This window comes from Falco naumanni, chromosome 14, assembly GCF_017639655.2.
Source record: "Falco naumanni isolate bFalNau1 chromosome 14, bFalNau1.pat, whole genome shotgun sequence".
Classification (NCBI taxonomy): Eukaryota; Metazoa; Chordata; class Aves; order Falconiformes; family Falconidae; genus Falco; species Falco naumanni.
In genome coordinates, this window is record NC_054067.1 from 13,710,040 (window position 1) to 13,725,922 (window position 15,883).

Consider the following 15,883-nt stretch of genomic DNA (forward strand, 5'->3'; position numbering starts at 1 on the left):
CTTACCACTGCTGGCGATGGTACGTGAATGCTGGCAACAGAACGTGGCCTTATGTGATTGGCTAAGTGGCAAAGAACTACTCCATCCATCAATGCTGCTCCAATGTCATCTGGCAAAATTACTTTTAACCTTGATTCAAGATTCTATTAAAAAGTTCATAAGTATGTTACTTTCAACCTTATCTAATTTCTATTTCAAATCCAGGGTACTTTAAAACATTCGTTTACAAGGGACATTTTAATACTTAAGTAAATAAAAGTACCGAGTACAAATACTCTTTCCTCTTTATATCATTAACCTTCCATTCCCTTTGTCTTGTTTTTAATTACGCAACTACATAAAGACATTCAGTCAACAACTACCCTGATACATAGCTCTCAAAAGCCATACAGTGAACTCATTACTCATAATAGGAAAGCACAGAATTTAAGGACAGAAACGTTTAGCCCAAATATCTCATTAGCTGTTAGCGTGCAGATTTTGTGGGTTGAAATCATACAATTTTACTAGGAGGAGGAGGAAAGAAAAAAGTGAACACAACCACTTTGGGAATGGCTATTTCATTTGTGCAGATGACAGCTAAATAGCTGAGGAGAGGGTGGCCAAGAAGTGCCCACACTTGTGTTACAAAACTGAAAAGGGAGGCGGGGAATAGTTTCTTCCACTCCAGCACCAAGCCTTCACTGTTTCAGGAAATGAACCAGACAGAAACAGCCTTCATTGAAGTCACACCCCAAATTAGTCCTGCTCTGAAAAGCAGAGCTGCTACAATTTACAATTAACTGTTAAATATCTTGCGAACAGAACTACACAGAAAAACTACTGGAAGTCTGAAATTAGAACCCATTCACTGTTGTATAATTTGCAACAACTTTCTATGCTCAAAAAACATTTGGCTATTCAGAAGGCTATGGTCAGCAGCTGCTTCAAGTAGGCTACTTCCAATCTCAGGTCAAATAGCAGCATACATAAGCAGAATTACTGTCTCCCTAAAAAAACCTAAAACCTCAGAAACCTAAAAACATTTAATTTCTAATTTCGTTTTTCAGCTAAAAAAACACTTCGTTCCTGGCGGTATTTTGGATGGACCAAAAATAGTAGCAGTGTAGCCTGTTAGATGAAATTCCTTAAGAAGGAATATCACTACCAAGAAGCCGTTGTACAACTGCAATGATTTTATAATAACAGTTTAAATTGTGGTACAAAGCAAACTAAATGCACTGCATCCACAGAGTAAATAATGGTACATACATTGCGAAGCTGCCTTATTTGCTCCCTTTCTTCCCTTAAATGCTCCATTTTCCTCCTCATTGTAAATCCAGGATCCACTGCACCATAGTCCTGGCGCGATGCACGACTGAAAGCTATTAAACATTAGTGGAGTTAGTTTTCACAATCCAGATTAAAAAAATGCAACAACTAAAAATCTACCCCCAAGGATAAAAACAGGAAAAAAGCTGCAGAACTTTTCAGAACAAATATATTTAAGTATGCTGATGTAAAAGATGCTGTCTATGAAAGTTACCTTTCAAATAAAATACACAGTTCATCTTACTTAAGTGCAAATGGGTAACTACAAAATAAGGAGACAGAATTGAGATCAATATTCAAACATCTGTTTGAGATCTACTACTCCATTTACACTTTTTCCAAGCATATCTTGCAATCTAGCTTTGAACGTATTTTCATCGTGTTTTACTTTTAATTAAAATAGAAAGTCTTTATGAAGACTAAAAAAGGGGTAGAGCTCACTGATATAACTTACAATGAAAGACTTAAAATATATATATATATACACACATACGTGCATGTGTCAGGTGTCCATATGCAAAGACACGATGATCACTTTAATAAAGAACTAACTGAAAAATATGAAATGTCTCATCTAGCAGTGCAGAGTTCTTTAGAAAGTGAGGTCTGTTAAATCATTACATTCACTTTACTATTCTTCATGGTCAGAAAGCCTTCCAATGAGAATTCTATTATTTTGTAGAACACTTGCAAATAAAAGATTCTGTAGCAATACCACTGTATCCTTAAGTATTTTACCCCATGCATTTGGAGCAAAATTTAAAGAAAAAAAATCAGTACTTACACCTTTAGAACTTTCTGTATTGTTTTTAGCAGTTTGGATTTTAATAAGACACGTAACAATGAAAAATAACAGAAATTTTATAGATACTCTTGAAACCACTGCTCTGATTTTATACATTGAGTATGTGGTTTGTATACAGAAAAAAACCCGACTACAAGCCTGCCTGCTTCCTCCTATCAAATCTGCACCTTCCTGATGCAGATGCACCTACCGAGGACGTCGATAACTCAGAAGCCTCTAAATGATCACAGCCAGGCATGACCTGGCACATGCAGCTAACCTAACTATCTCTGGCACAGAAATTCACAGAACTGCTTACACATCTCAAGTGACTCAAGGGCCCTGAAGAAACCACTTGCATGACCTCAGTCAGGCATACTCTGCTACTTAGGGCTCTCAGGTAGTATTAAGGAGGTCAAGCTTTGCTACAATAAACACCGAATAAAACAAAACTGAAGAGTTGAGAGCATTAATGAATCTGCATGAAGACTGTTCCCTTAAAAACAGAGAATAATATTAATCGGAAAAAGGACTGCACAAGTGGCTTTTGCAAACTATGTTTTGCAGTTGACACCCAATATTCACATAGGCATTTGCAAATAAATACTGTAACTGCAAAAAAGGCTGTATTATTTGTACCTAGAATTCAGAGGACCAAAAGTTTGCGTTAGACAATACGGCTTTCCAAGACTGCCATACCCTCCTCAGAAGAGCCAGGGTGCAACAAAGCACTAAGTCATAAAATACCTGGCAAAGCTCTGCTCAAAGCACCCTTTCATAGGACAAGGTACAAAAATCTACTTTCAAAAACCTCCTGCCACAGCCATCAGGTCTTCAGCAAAACTGCATGCTGTTTCCCTGTTCATTGACGGTGAATAAATATGCAAGAAATAAATTGGGGGTGGGGGAATAAAAAAAAAAAAAAATTAAATCACTGTGCAACTTGGGGAACTTTCAATTATTTGTCAAAGCAGCTGTCTGTCTTTCCCAGTACTATCCTTGTGGTAAGTACACTGGGTGGATTGCTATACTGTGCCATCTCATTTTAATTCATGCATGTGCCATCCTTACTGCGTATTTCAGCCCAGGAAATAAACATTTGTTCTATCATGCTAAGTTAGAACAGCAGCTTACCTGACCTTGGTTTGAGACCAAATGGACCATGAGTGTTACTATCTGTCCTTTCATAATCCTGTTAAAAGAGATAAAGTCAATTTTCTTCCATGCATTGAAAGAATTAACTTTTGTTCCCATCAAGGTAAGTGTTTAAATTGTTGTTGCCCAAGAAAACTGAGTCCATCTTAACTGTAACACACTCTTTTGAGGAGGACAGTATCAAAAAAATAAAAAGAATGAATGTAATCATTACATGCAGATAAATTTCTCTTACTGAGAAAAGAAAGCAGCACCAAATTAACTAACACCTACTCTAAACCATTTCAAACTACTGCAAACCATTCTGTGAACAGAGTTCCAAGCCAGCTGCAAGCAAATGCAGTTAATCCTCCCAATACTAAGCATCAAAACATTTCTTAAGAAATGTTTACTTTCAATTATGAAGCTCAGGTTTTTCTCATTTCACCATCTAAAAAGAGAGATGCACTCAGTAATTTGGTATGTACATCAGATATCCTTATTCCAACTCATTTTACTCGGGAGATGTTTTTGTTATGCTCCCTCAGGTTCCTTATTGACACAAGATAGAAATGTTAAAGACACTGTTGTGTGTTTTATTCAGAACTCAGTAGTGTAGCTCAGCCACAGTGAGACTACATGGCCATTCCTTACAAAGGAACGTAACCAGGGAACGAAGCTGCGCAGCTGCACCACAGAGGCGACAGCCAGAATCATAAAGGATGAATCTCCCTAAGAAGTGTCCATACCTTTGGCTTATATAAAATACTAAACCACAAGCTTTACTTAAAATCCTTTGGCTGGCACATAGGGGACACTTAGAAAATATGGCAATTTTGATTTTCGTTTTATTAGCTATTTTTATTCGGAAAGCAATGCACCTTTCTACACACAAGTCAAAAAGAAGAAATCTAGGAGAGATCCGACAGTTACAAAGGTAAAGCAAGTTGTAATATCTGTCTCTAGTTTTTATCTATTTTTAAATTTTTATTATGATGAAATATTTCTAATTGCAGCTTCAAAGGAAATTAACAGCTTCACATCTGTATGGAAAATCTGCTGACAAGTAATGTGTACGAAGAAGTGTTTGTTGAATGAAAAACAAAACCACAAACTTGTACCTCAGACGACACAGGAGACTGTGGGGACACATTAGTATTATCACTGTCTTGCTAAAAAGAAACCAAAGAGATGAAATTATAAAAACGAAAATTATGACTTAAGAAGAAACATGAAATTATGAGTACACACTACATGAGACATGCAACATTTGTCAAGTGAGTGACAAACTGGCAGCAGCTAAACTTAAAAACACGTAAATCAAGGAAACACCGTTCACTGTTTATGTCGAATATGACTTTTACATTACATGGGCTTGATATGTGAATTAACTTTCCTATTACAGAAGCAAGTAAATGTCCTGCTTTTCCCCAGTACAATCTTGATGACTTCCTTCAAATAAAGGAGTATAATACTTATTTCTTTTATGGCTTTGGAATACAAAGTTTGTTTGCATGGACTCAGGCAACATTCTTCTGTTTTGTGACTGCGGCTCAGAGATGTTCATAAAAAGCAAATGAACAAAATGTTTTCTTAAATATTTTACACAGTTACTATTTCTCACCTCATCATTTTCATTTCCACTTGAACTCTTTCTGGAAGACTTATACTGCAAAACACACACAATTATTACTTTAAAATGGAAGTATGGTTTTCATTTGAACTAAATGGCTTGATATCACTCAGATGTTACTTATTACTGGTGAAGCTGCTGAGAAAAAAAACATGTTACAAAATCAAAAAGGAGCAAAAAAGAAACAAACCAGAAAAGGAGTATCTAGTTCATAAGCTAGTCAAGATCTTCATTATGTTGATGAGTTAAGAGCATTTTAAAACTAAATACTTCTACAATATGAACTGACTGCACGTGACAGTTGATCCATATGAAAAGATCTTAACTGCTACCCTGAAGCTTGCTAGAAAAAATTATGCAGCCTGTGAAAGTTTACAATGTTTATGTGTAACTTTAAGACTAACTACACTGGTTGACCTGACATAGTAAAAAATCAAATTAAAAAAAAAAAAAAATCAGTATTTTCTTCACAACTTTACAACCTGATCACATCTTTTCTATTTAAGACCAGCACTTCTTCCACGGGTTTGTCTGATTTGATGCGTACTGCCTTCATCACTGTCCCGCTTCCCACTATGCTAGAAGGTTAGGAAATAAAGGAGGGATTGAAGGAAGAAATTTACACAAGTAGTATTTAAGAAAATGCAGCTAGAATCAAAAAGATTCATCACTACACCACGCCGGTAAGCGTGTTGGGTGTATACGGCTGGCCTACCCACCCTTATGACATATAACCCATAACACAGGCTAAATTGAGACTAACTTTAGAACTGGAAGGATGGTTCTCCTTCAAAGATCTGACTTTCAGGGGTACTTTTAGGTTTTAGTTCAAAGAATGTCTTAAAAAGGAAGTAAAGCCTGACTTGCAGCTATATTCTTTAATATTAATAACCACACAAATTTACATAGCTCTATTATAAAGAGTTTTATTTATTAGTTTATATATATATAAAAAACTTATATATCTATATATTTATATAGAAGACATTTGTCTTCAAAGTTATAACGGAGCACTGCTGGACTATGAAATTAAACAGCTTTTTAGAGCTGAATTTTCAACAGCTTTTGAACTACAGGCTGAACAATGCAGACAATGGTGAACAGCATCTCTCTTGAAAACTGAGGCAAAGGACAAACAGCTTTTGTTAGCTATCCTACTGCCACCCGTTTTCTGTGCAAATTAAACACAACTTTTGACGAGTAACTGAATAAAGTGTCAGTTGTTGGTCAGTGGGATTCTTTTGTTGTTTTAATTTTTTGGAATTTTGGGGGGTTTGTCTTTTGAGGGCTTTTGGTGGGGATTTTGTAGATTTTGTTTTTGGTGGTCATTTAATTTTTTTAAACTATGCACAGAGTACAGGTAGTTCTGGGGTCTGATAGAGACCCATTACATATATCCAAGATTGGGTATTTCTCTTCTTGGGTTTATTTCCTGTATGTTTGCGGTACAAAGGAATATATTACTTTGGCAGCTGATAAGGCAAAGCCTAATTTTCTATGCCCTGCGGTCCTCTGCTGCTGACTTCTGTTTATACAGGCCAGTTCTGTGTTACAGTTTTTCCACCATAATCAACCACATCAAGCCAGTAATTCTTTTCCACTGTGGATACATTAACAAGAATTTCAGCTTGGATGCAGGTAGGATCCAAAACGACTACAAGCTATTCTGGAGGAAAACAAAGAATAAAGAAAAAGTCATTTTGGTTGATAAAACTGTCTTCAATGATAAGATTCTTTTTACATATTTAACGCAACAAAGATTTCAGCTTCAAGCAAGACTTCAGTGCAATGCCACAAGAAAAGTTCTGATTCTCACGGGCATTTTTGTACTCTTCTGCTGCACAGTACAATGGTACAATAAAAAATATACAAGATGTATAATAAAGATGCTCTATAAATACTTCTGGATGCTGAACCAAGTAAATTTTCCCTGTTCTAATGACTTATCACAGTAATCTGGCACGCATTCTTAAGATACGAACGTTTGGTAGCACAGATAGGATTATTCAGTGAGTTTTTTATACAAGAAAACATGGACACAATATGAACTGTATTTTCATTCAGTGAAAATACACAGCAGCGGTATGGGTTTTTTTCCCCCAGTTTGCTATGGAAGACAGACTTGACTTCACTTGCTCATTGCCTTGTTTTTGCAAATGATTACCAGCGATACAGCATTTTTTGTTAATGATACACCCTGCTTAATTCACTTTCGAGGTATGTCTATAGCTGTATGCAATGTCATTTCAGGTATTTCCTTCCATCACAGAGCTCAAAACTGAAATCTGTATTAGCATTTAAAGACGTCCTTAAAAGTTACGAGGAATCACCAATGCAAGTCGTCTGTATTGACCGCACAGCTATTTAATGAGTGAATGTCTGAATTCTGTTTGATTTGGACGTTTCTCCCCTTCCCTGCAAAGGCTGCAGGGCAAAGTTAATTTAGAGATGAAAAGCCTGGAAAGAGGATACAAGTCCATAACTCTTCAGAATAAAAAAATAAAAGACAGACAGCTTCTATAATCACAAGAGTGTATCTGAACTATATGGCATTCTCTGTTTTTTCATAGAATGTAATTTATGAAATACTAGGGATCTCTAAAGAAAGATGTTTGATGGCAAAGACCCAAGAAACTAATTTCATAAGTGACAAATTTAATTTTAACTCAACCTAGCACTGGTCAGAATTCTCCTATTTCTCCACTCCACCCAAATACAAATTTTATCTAATGCCGCTGTAACTCACCTGTTTCCAAAAAGCAGACACTGACATCTGGTGACCAATGGTACACACTACAGCAAAGTAATACAGAGAAGATTTCCTCTCTAAAATGCAAACTAATGCAGCGAGAAAATGCATAAATCATTGTTATAACCATGCTACACAAAAAGGTAATGCCTATTTTCCTTGCACTACAGTACAAAAAAAAAAAAATCCCTCACAATGGATGGGGAAGGACCAACGACTGAAGATGAGTTTCTGGCTTTACCAGGTTGAACTGTAAATTACTTTCTTATATTTAAAGGATAAACAAAGTCTTTGGTTGACTTTTTTCCTCCTGTTTTCCAGCACACTCATATTCCCTACATACTTAACTGAAAAATAAAATCATTACAGGTCACGTGTAAAAGCCTGACAACCCTTCAGGTTCTCTTACCTTTACTTAGTTACATAGTTTCTTCTACTGTTGTTAAAAAAAAAAAAGTGTCACCCACCCACACTACCCCCTCATTACCTTGAAATACTCTTTTCTAATTTGTTTACTTCTTCTCCTTTCCTCATTCTGCCAAATCACTGGCTGTGTTTCTGGCCAACGCTGCTCATCCGTTGAATCTTTCTGGTTTTCCAGTGGCTGTAAGGTTCAGAAATATTTTTAAAGTAAAACGTAAATATACCTCGCATGTATTAACACAAGTTATTATGAACTACAATTACGAATTTTTTGTGCCTCTCATAATCTATCTTAATGACATAAAAGTGTTACCGGTCTTAACAGTGATTCTGGTAGAAATCACTTCTTTCCTTTCAAACCCTAAACTCTATTTCATAGAAAAAAAAGCATCTATGAAGCAATCCTTAATAAAATAACATGCTTTTCTGCACTACGCCTAATATTTGCAGGTATGTTAGGACGCCACCTAAGGCTGCTATAAATAACTTGAAAAAAAGAAGTGCTGTTAGCCACTAGCATATCTAATTTCTCAACTCAAATACTCACTGCAAAGGAAAAGATTGGCTGCAACAAGACAATTTAAGTACTCGTCTGCTGTTCCTATCTAAAAGATTACAGACATCAACTAGCTGTAAAAGAAATCTCTCTTCCAAAGTATTGTATCGTGCAATGTATTCTGAAGAGACAGCTAAACTAGATTTATTCTCAAAATAACAATGAATATGTATGAATGTCTAAACCGAAAGCAGACAATCTGAAGGGACCTTTTCATAAGGCTAAAACTGCATTTCCAACCATTTCTTCATATGAGAATATCAAGCCATTTAAAGCAATTGTAAATACCTAATGGATCAAAATCTAAAATAATTAAAAAGTAGTATCTACAGTTTCACTGCAATTTTATTGTGTTGTGCAAGCTTCTCAGTGAGGTATGGGGAAAGAAATGCCTACATAATTCAAATCATTTTGAAATTTTTACAAAAAGAACATTATGGTGAAGCGATAAAATTTACATGTAAAGAAATACTAAACCCAAGTAAGTAAAACTTCTGCGTCATTAGTTTCAGGACCTTAAAGCTTGTACCATATGCTCCTAAAACAAAACTCCTCCATTACATACAAGTCAAATCACCTTGAAGCTTAAGATCTTCGGTTTTATGTTTTCCACCACAATTACATACATACAATAACTATGTGTATAAGAAACCATACGAATGTATAACAGTTTTCTGCCAGAAATACGAAACTCGACCAAACAAAAAATCATGCAGATATGAAGCCACCACGTACACATTTTTATATTTACCTGCCAGCTGTATGGAGACACCGGGGAATTCACTTCATCTGTTGAGACACTAAAAATTAAGATGAGAGGCATTATGAAATTTACTGCTTTGTGTACTTCAAAACCTTGCAAGTTACTGTAAAAATATCAAAAAAGCGAACACTTAAAACAGCAGCTTCCTTGTAGTGCTACAGTATTTTTTGGCTACCTCTATAAGGATGTCACAATGTGGCTAAAAATTATCCATGTGACTGAAATATCAAATCATATTTCACTCTCCTTTACCATACGTGGACAGTAGGTCTTCCACACTACAATACTTTATTAAGATAAAGCTTTTTCTTAAGCATGTTGATCCTTAGAGATTGCTACTGCATTTACTTTGTTTTGTTTCTCAAAGCAACTAATGAAACATTTTATTCAAAGCTGACAAAAGATCTGTTTTTAAACTTTTGGAAGGCTGACATGCTTCCTTTCACTGTTAGCTCTTATACAGCAAAGTAGAAGCTTAAACTAATAGGGAAAGGAAAAACATTTTAAGATGGAACAGTGAAACTGCAAAATCTCAAAAAATACACTCTGGAAGATGGACTGCCTGAGATGATTGAAAGTTATCTGGAAAAGAAAAATGTTTAGATTGAGTGTCACGTCAAATTTTTCTTTCTAAATCTTTCTGTTAAGTTCACTTCTATCATGTTACCAGCATCTACTTCATTCATATTCTGACAGCTGACTTGGAAGCTGTGCAGTATACCAAAAGGCTTACAGCTGGGGACTGAATGCAAGAAGAAACTAACATGAGCAATTATAATAAATCCTAAAGGAAAAGCAAATAGGCACTTAATTTCTGCTATTCTGTATTACTCTTCCTTTCTTTTTCTTTCCGTTTGCCTCAAACCAATCACGCTACTTTTTAAAGCGGTTAGGCACAGAAAATTTGTCTGAATCATGTCCAATAGCTTGCCAAGCAATCCAGTTGAGAACTGCAGATACTGCTGCAATAAAAATTGAATTTTGCTGTTGATGTATATGTATCTATTAACTATGACATGTTCTATAAGTGTAAATTCTTCGGGGATATGACAGTCTTTCTAATCTCCTTGTATGTTCCTTATGCTGTTGCGTGGTTTCAGTTCCTATGTATCAGTGCAATAAAACCACAAATAGCCTGCAACATCTACCTTACCTTGTGTGCACACCTCAAATTTAGAAGTGGGGGGTGGCTGGGGTTTTTTGAGGGGTGAGGTTTTTTGTTTGTTTTGGTTTTAAGTCTCAGAACTGTTTCTGTTTCATTAATGAATGGGGAGAAGTAAATTTAACCTTTTCTGGATTGCCCTGCAATATGAAGGCCTAATGCAGCGTACACTACAATAGGTGACAGCATCTCCAAGAACAGACACTGTACGTTAAAAACCCAAGGACTAGAAAGTTCCAAATGCAAATGAGCAGTAGTTGTAGCATGGTTCATATGATCACAGGACACATGCACAATTAACTTTTTTAAACCACAGATACTAATAAGACAGAAGATAGCCTAAATAGGATGTATGGCATTGAAATATCTACACCGTGACCCTTTTCTCTTTGAGTAAATGTTTTCCTGATGTGTGCCTGAACCGTAGAGAGCTCTCTAGCAACACCAACAGCACTTACAGCTTTTTTCTCCAAGATTCACAGCCGAACTATGGCAGATACATACACAAGCAGGTAACAGGTTCTTTTGAAGGTGCAGATTTTAGAAGACTATGGAGCTAACAAAAATCACAAAAGCCACCATTCAAATTGAGTTCTTGTTAGGAAGCTGCCCGTAAGCTCGCTTTAGATTAAAAATTAAAATTATTTCTTGACCAAACTGATTAAAAGAACTGTTCCAGGATTCCTTAGGGAAGGAAGACTGAAAACTTGTAAGTTCTCTCTCACCCATGTAGACAGAAATGGGAAGCTGTTGTTTCCCAATTTCCTAAAGAGAAGGTTCTGGGTATTTTCATTTGTTGTTGTTTGTGGTGGGTTTTTTTAATTAAAAAAAGAGAGCATAAAACTACAGCTCCTGCAGACAATGGATTCCTCATTGATACATCCTCCACAAACAGGAAAGGTTTTGCAGGCTGTGTAGGCTAAACTCCCAGCAACACTTCCAATAGCTCTTAAGAGCACAAAAGGACTGCCAGGGAGGAAAATTTAGGTGCCTAAGCACAGCCCCAGTCCTATTTTATGTAGCACAGGATCCCACACATCTGTACAGGACTGTTACCTATGGCAGACATGACCTTCTGCACTGGAACCGGGTATCTAAAACATCATTGAATGCTCATCTTTGGGCACCTGAATTGCTGCCATCATCAAACCCACAAATTAGTTTCTTGATGACATCAACTTTCCTGAAAGCTCAAAAGGACAGATATTTTTTTTAATCTGAAAGAAAGAAGCTAAAGAACAGATTATCTGTGCAGCTTCTATTTCATCTTGAGCTAAAAACTCTTGACAGAAGATGGCAGCAGCAACACAAAAAATATAAAAATCAAATTATAAATAAATTAAAATACTGAACGCTGTGTATCAATACCATTTTTCCGATTCCATTGGCTGCTTTGGCCTGTTCCTTGTGCTTACTGAAACAGAATGATTAAGAAGCCTAGAAAGAAAAAAAAAAATATACGTATTTATTCAACAGTTTGGTAGTTAAACCTTTATTTTAGAATACATGTTACTTTCACTGCATAACATCTCCTGTAAATGAAATGTTTAAAACATTAAAGTGATATTTTCTGTAAAATTAAACATGTATGTGTGTATACATATGAAATCCAAGCCCAATCCTGCTTCCATTTAAATCAACAATATTGTTTCCAGCTCTTGTTCAAGTTCAGAACTTTAAAGAAGCAAAACCTGATACCTGAAACCAAAATGAAGTCTACTTTTAGTTTTCTCCCTAAATATATACTATTTCAACTGATCTCACACCTGTGTCAAGTTATGCTGCCCTCAACACAAAAGGTCCCACTGTTCATTAAAATTAGAAGACGGAGGACAGTCAGCCTAAAGCAGACAAGAAATGATACGCAGGTTGAGCACAAGAAATCGGTAGGAGCAGGTAAGAAGGCCGCTGGTTAAGAAACACTGCAAGCACAAAAGAAATGTAGGGGGAAAAGGAGAGGTGGAAAATGGAGAAACACAGGCTAATAGCTAAATGAAGAGTCTAACGTAGAAATGAAGCAATGAAAATTCCATTTTTCTAAATGGTAAATAGTCAAAAAAGCCTAAACTTAAGGATTCAGAAATATTTTTTCACCTGGAACAAACACATACCATGCATGTGCACACAGGAAGAAGACATGAGCTTTTATGGATGTGTAAAGTGTTAACAAAACAGTAACGCTTTAAACATTTCCAAGTTGTGTCATGTTGAACGGTAACTTGAATGAATAATCCCAGTTTCTTGGAGGTAGTAATATTACACTTTGACGCTGACTTCATGTGCAGAACTGTGATCAAAGTGCATTTATGCTGAATTATACACAGAACTAGAATGTATTTAAGAATCTGAAAGAATCAGAACACCAACTATTCAATGGAAGAAAGTAACACAGTAGGTACCTTTTTATATTACGATTACATAGGGCAGTACAACCATTAATCTAAAATGACTGATGACTTTTCAGACTTCTGATTACTGAGCTCAAAGGTATCACAATAATCTCATTTGTAGTTTCAGTCTTTCACTGTGTGAAACTCAATTCAATGAGATTATGAAAAGTTCAGGCCATTAACCAACAGTGCCTACAGCATTCACAGTCTGCAGGATCTGCTCCCTGTATTTTGTTTTCAGAAACTTAAGATTTTTTGAGTGTGAATTCCAGAATTAAACTATACTATAGCCAGAAAAATGTTACAAAAAAATTAATATTCAGAGCATAGGTTATCGAACCACAATATAAACATACTATTTTAGAGTCATTAATTTTTTAGAGAGAACTCCCATTTAAATGAGCCTTATGTCTTCAACTGAAAACAATAAGAAATTCAGAGAGACTCTGCAGCAAATTGTGACCATTACAACAGAATGAGCTTTCAAAAAAAAAAAAAAAATTTGAGTCACCAAACAGTTTAATGCAACACTTGCACCAAAACTGACACTCTCCATGTAAGTTCAATGATTGTATGTAACACAGGCCACTTATTTTAAACTCACTATACGAAATACAAGAAAAAAATATCCAAGCTAATTCAAACACATATACACACGCACTTTACAGCTACCCTGTATCTATGAAACATGTATATACTTTATTATAAACTCAAACATTAATTATATTATAAACAAAATATATTTTTTTTTTACTTTATAGAACTTCCTGTTTATAAAATGAAGAATATTGATGGGGAAGTAACAGTAAATTCAGTATCTGTCAGGTTAGCAGTTACTAGTCCAGTCAGAGAAATCTGAATTTTCTGTTAAAGGAACTTCAAAAAGGTTTTAGTTAAAGAAAATGGTGAAAAAATTTAATCTGAATTTCTAAATTGCAGACTGAAGAATTCATGGCAACATTATCTTTTCAGCCAGAAGGCTGGGGCGGGGAGGGGGGGCATAATTACTATAGTCATGTTAAGAACTGTCTTCTAGGAAATACAATGGAAAACTGAGTGTGCAAAATGAAAGTACAGGTAACTCACATTCAGAAGTCATGTTCTTTTCAGTATGGTGTCAGTGGTGCAAAGATTCACCAACTGTTCCCATTCATACTACAACTCATTAAATCCAATTTGTTTTTTTATTAGATCCATCAATTATCAGGCCAATTACTTACTGATGGTCACACTGAATTGCTAAATAAGAACTTGCACAGGACACTTGTGTTAGTACCGCATTTAATTTTCTACTTAGGGTTCCTACTAACCACAGAAATTCTGTTTTACAGAGGTAGCATACAAGCTATTACCCTGAAACAGAGTTCTAAAATTCATACAAAATTTGAGATGTAAATACTCAACAGCACATACACCATGGCACATTTATATATATTTTAAACTTATTTTTCTAGTTTTGTATCCTGCAAGTGTAATACCTACTCCAAACTGCCAACTAGATGGGAAAGAAAGGCAATGGCAAGACCAACGATGATATTGCAAAAAAAAGTATTTAAAAAGTGGGTCTCTTCTCAAGACATTTATACTTTCATATTTTGAGCAAACACAACATCCTAACTAAGGGACACAAATGAAGCAAATGATGGTAATGCTATTTTAAGTTTAAACAACCAAGCACTACCTAGGGTCCATAAAGTATATAAAAACATTAGACGTATTTTACAGAAAGACAAAAAAATGATGGATTTTAAACTCATTCAGTAGCAGTGTACTGTCTTCACATATGGCACTGCTCTGTGATCACAGGCTGTGTTCTTAGGGATTTCCACAGTTTTAGGAATTTGCAATTGTGAGGTAAGAAGCCATACTTTGATGCAAACTGAAACCAGCTCATTTAGTACTAATGAAGATTATTTAATTTCAGCTATACTAGTTTCTTTTGAAAAAGACCAGGAATATCCGGAGTAAGTTACAGCATTTCAATTGATAAGGTAACACAAGTCTGAAATCACTTGGATTCATCGCCTACATGTCTGAGCACAGTCTACACAGCCCATTCCAGATTTGTTACCTGTGAGGTTTGTGTATCTGCAAATGCCTCCCTCACGGCTGCCAAATGCAAAAGAAATTGTCACTGGTCATGCCAATTTGAAAATTACCACTTTAAAACCAAGGTACCTTAAATAAAACAAAACAAATTTTAAAGGCCCACACTTTTGCCTGACGTTCTATACTTGAGGTACGATACATTAAAAACCAAAAACACTGCAGAGAAAGCATGTTAACGGTACAGGAAGTTATGCTTCCAGGTTTGGACTCAGTTAAATGTTCTTTGGCAAGCTGCCCAATTAAGTATTTTCCTGAAGTAGTATTTAATCTTAAAGAGCAATAAACATACTGCAATCTACTTTTGATACCGAAGTATCCTAGGCTAATTGAGCCAATCCCTTTGTTTTTGTTCAGGAAATGGCCAAAACTGTGGGGTTTTGTCCACATTTTAACTTTGGAAATCTGAAGCTCTACAAACACTTTATACCTTGATGCACGTCCTGCCGCCCTTGTCCTCTGGAAGAGTTTTTCACTGAATGAAGTTCTATAGCTTAATGGCCTTCGTCTGTATTCATATTTCATGTACAGCAAAGCCAAAGGTGGAAGAAGCAGCAGGACAGGTTGATGGGAGAGGACAGGGAAGTCATTAGCATAGCAAGCAAAAAGAAAGAAGACTGCATAATATTTAAAAAAACTCACACTGAACAAACAGAAACATGATTAGTAAGAAATTATTTTGTGATGCTCACTTTTCTGATGATTGTTTAGACAGATTGAACATATTTTCCACAAATAAACACATAAATATCTTCACTACACTTCTAAATATTATTCTTACTGCTGTTTATGGCAAGAAAGTATAGATTCACAAAACTACGGATTGAACATCAGGGCTAAATTTTATATCAGAGGTTTGTCCTCATGGACTT

General features: G+C 35.7%; 1 protein-coding gene across 4 annotated transcripts in view; it reads right to left on the reverse strand.

Annotated features, from left to right (window-relative positions):
- The window catches only part of LRCH2 (leucine rich repeats and calponin homology domain containing 2), a 56,074-nt gene that overhangs the window by 11,289 nt on the left and 28,902 nt on the right, over positions 1-15,883 (reverse strand). The window contains exons 12-20 of one of the 4 annotated variants that reach the window (XM_040614286.1): positions 15,442-15,519; positions 11,884-11,952; positions 9,342-9,390; positions 8,099-8,215; positions 4,854-4,898; positions 4,351-4,401; positions 3,230-3,287; positions 1,252-1,364; positions 6-143 (exon numbers count right to left, since the gene is read on the reverse strand). In XM_040614286.1, coding sequence (XP_040470220.1) covers positions 6-143; positions 1,252-1,364; positions 3,230-3,287; positions 4,351-4,401; positions 4,854-4,898; positions 8,099-8,215; positions 9,342-9,390; positions 11,884-11,952; positions 15,442-15,519 — 718 coding nt within the window. The remainder of the gene's footprint in view (positions 1-5; positions 144-1,251; positions 1,365-3,229; positions 3,288-4,350; positions 4,402-4,853; positions 4,899-8,098; positions 8,216-9,341; positions 9,391-11,883; positions 11,953-15,441; positions 15,520-15,883) is intronic. The other 3 variants (XM_040614287.1, XM_040614288.1, XM_040614289.1) reach the window with 3 other exon arrangements.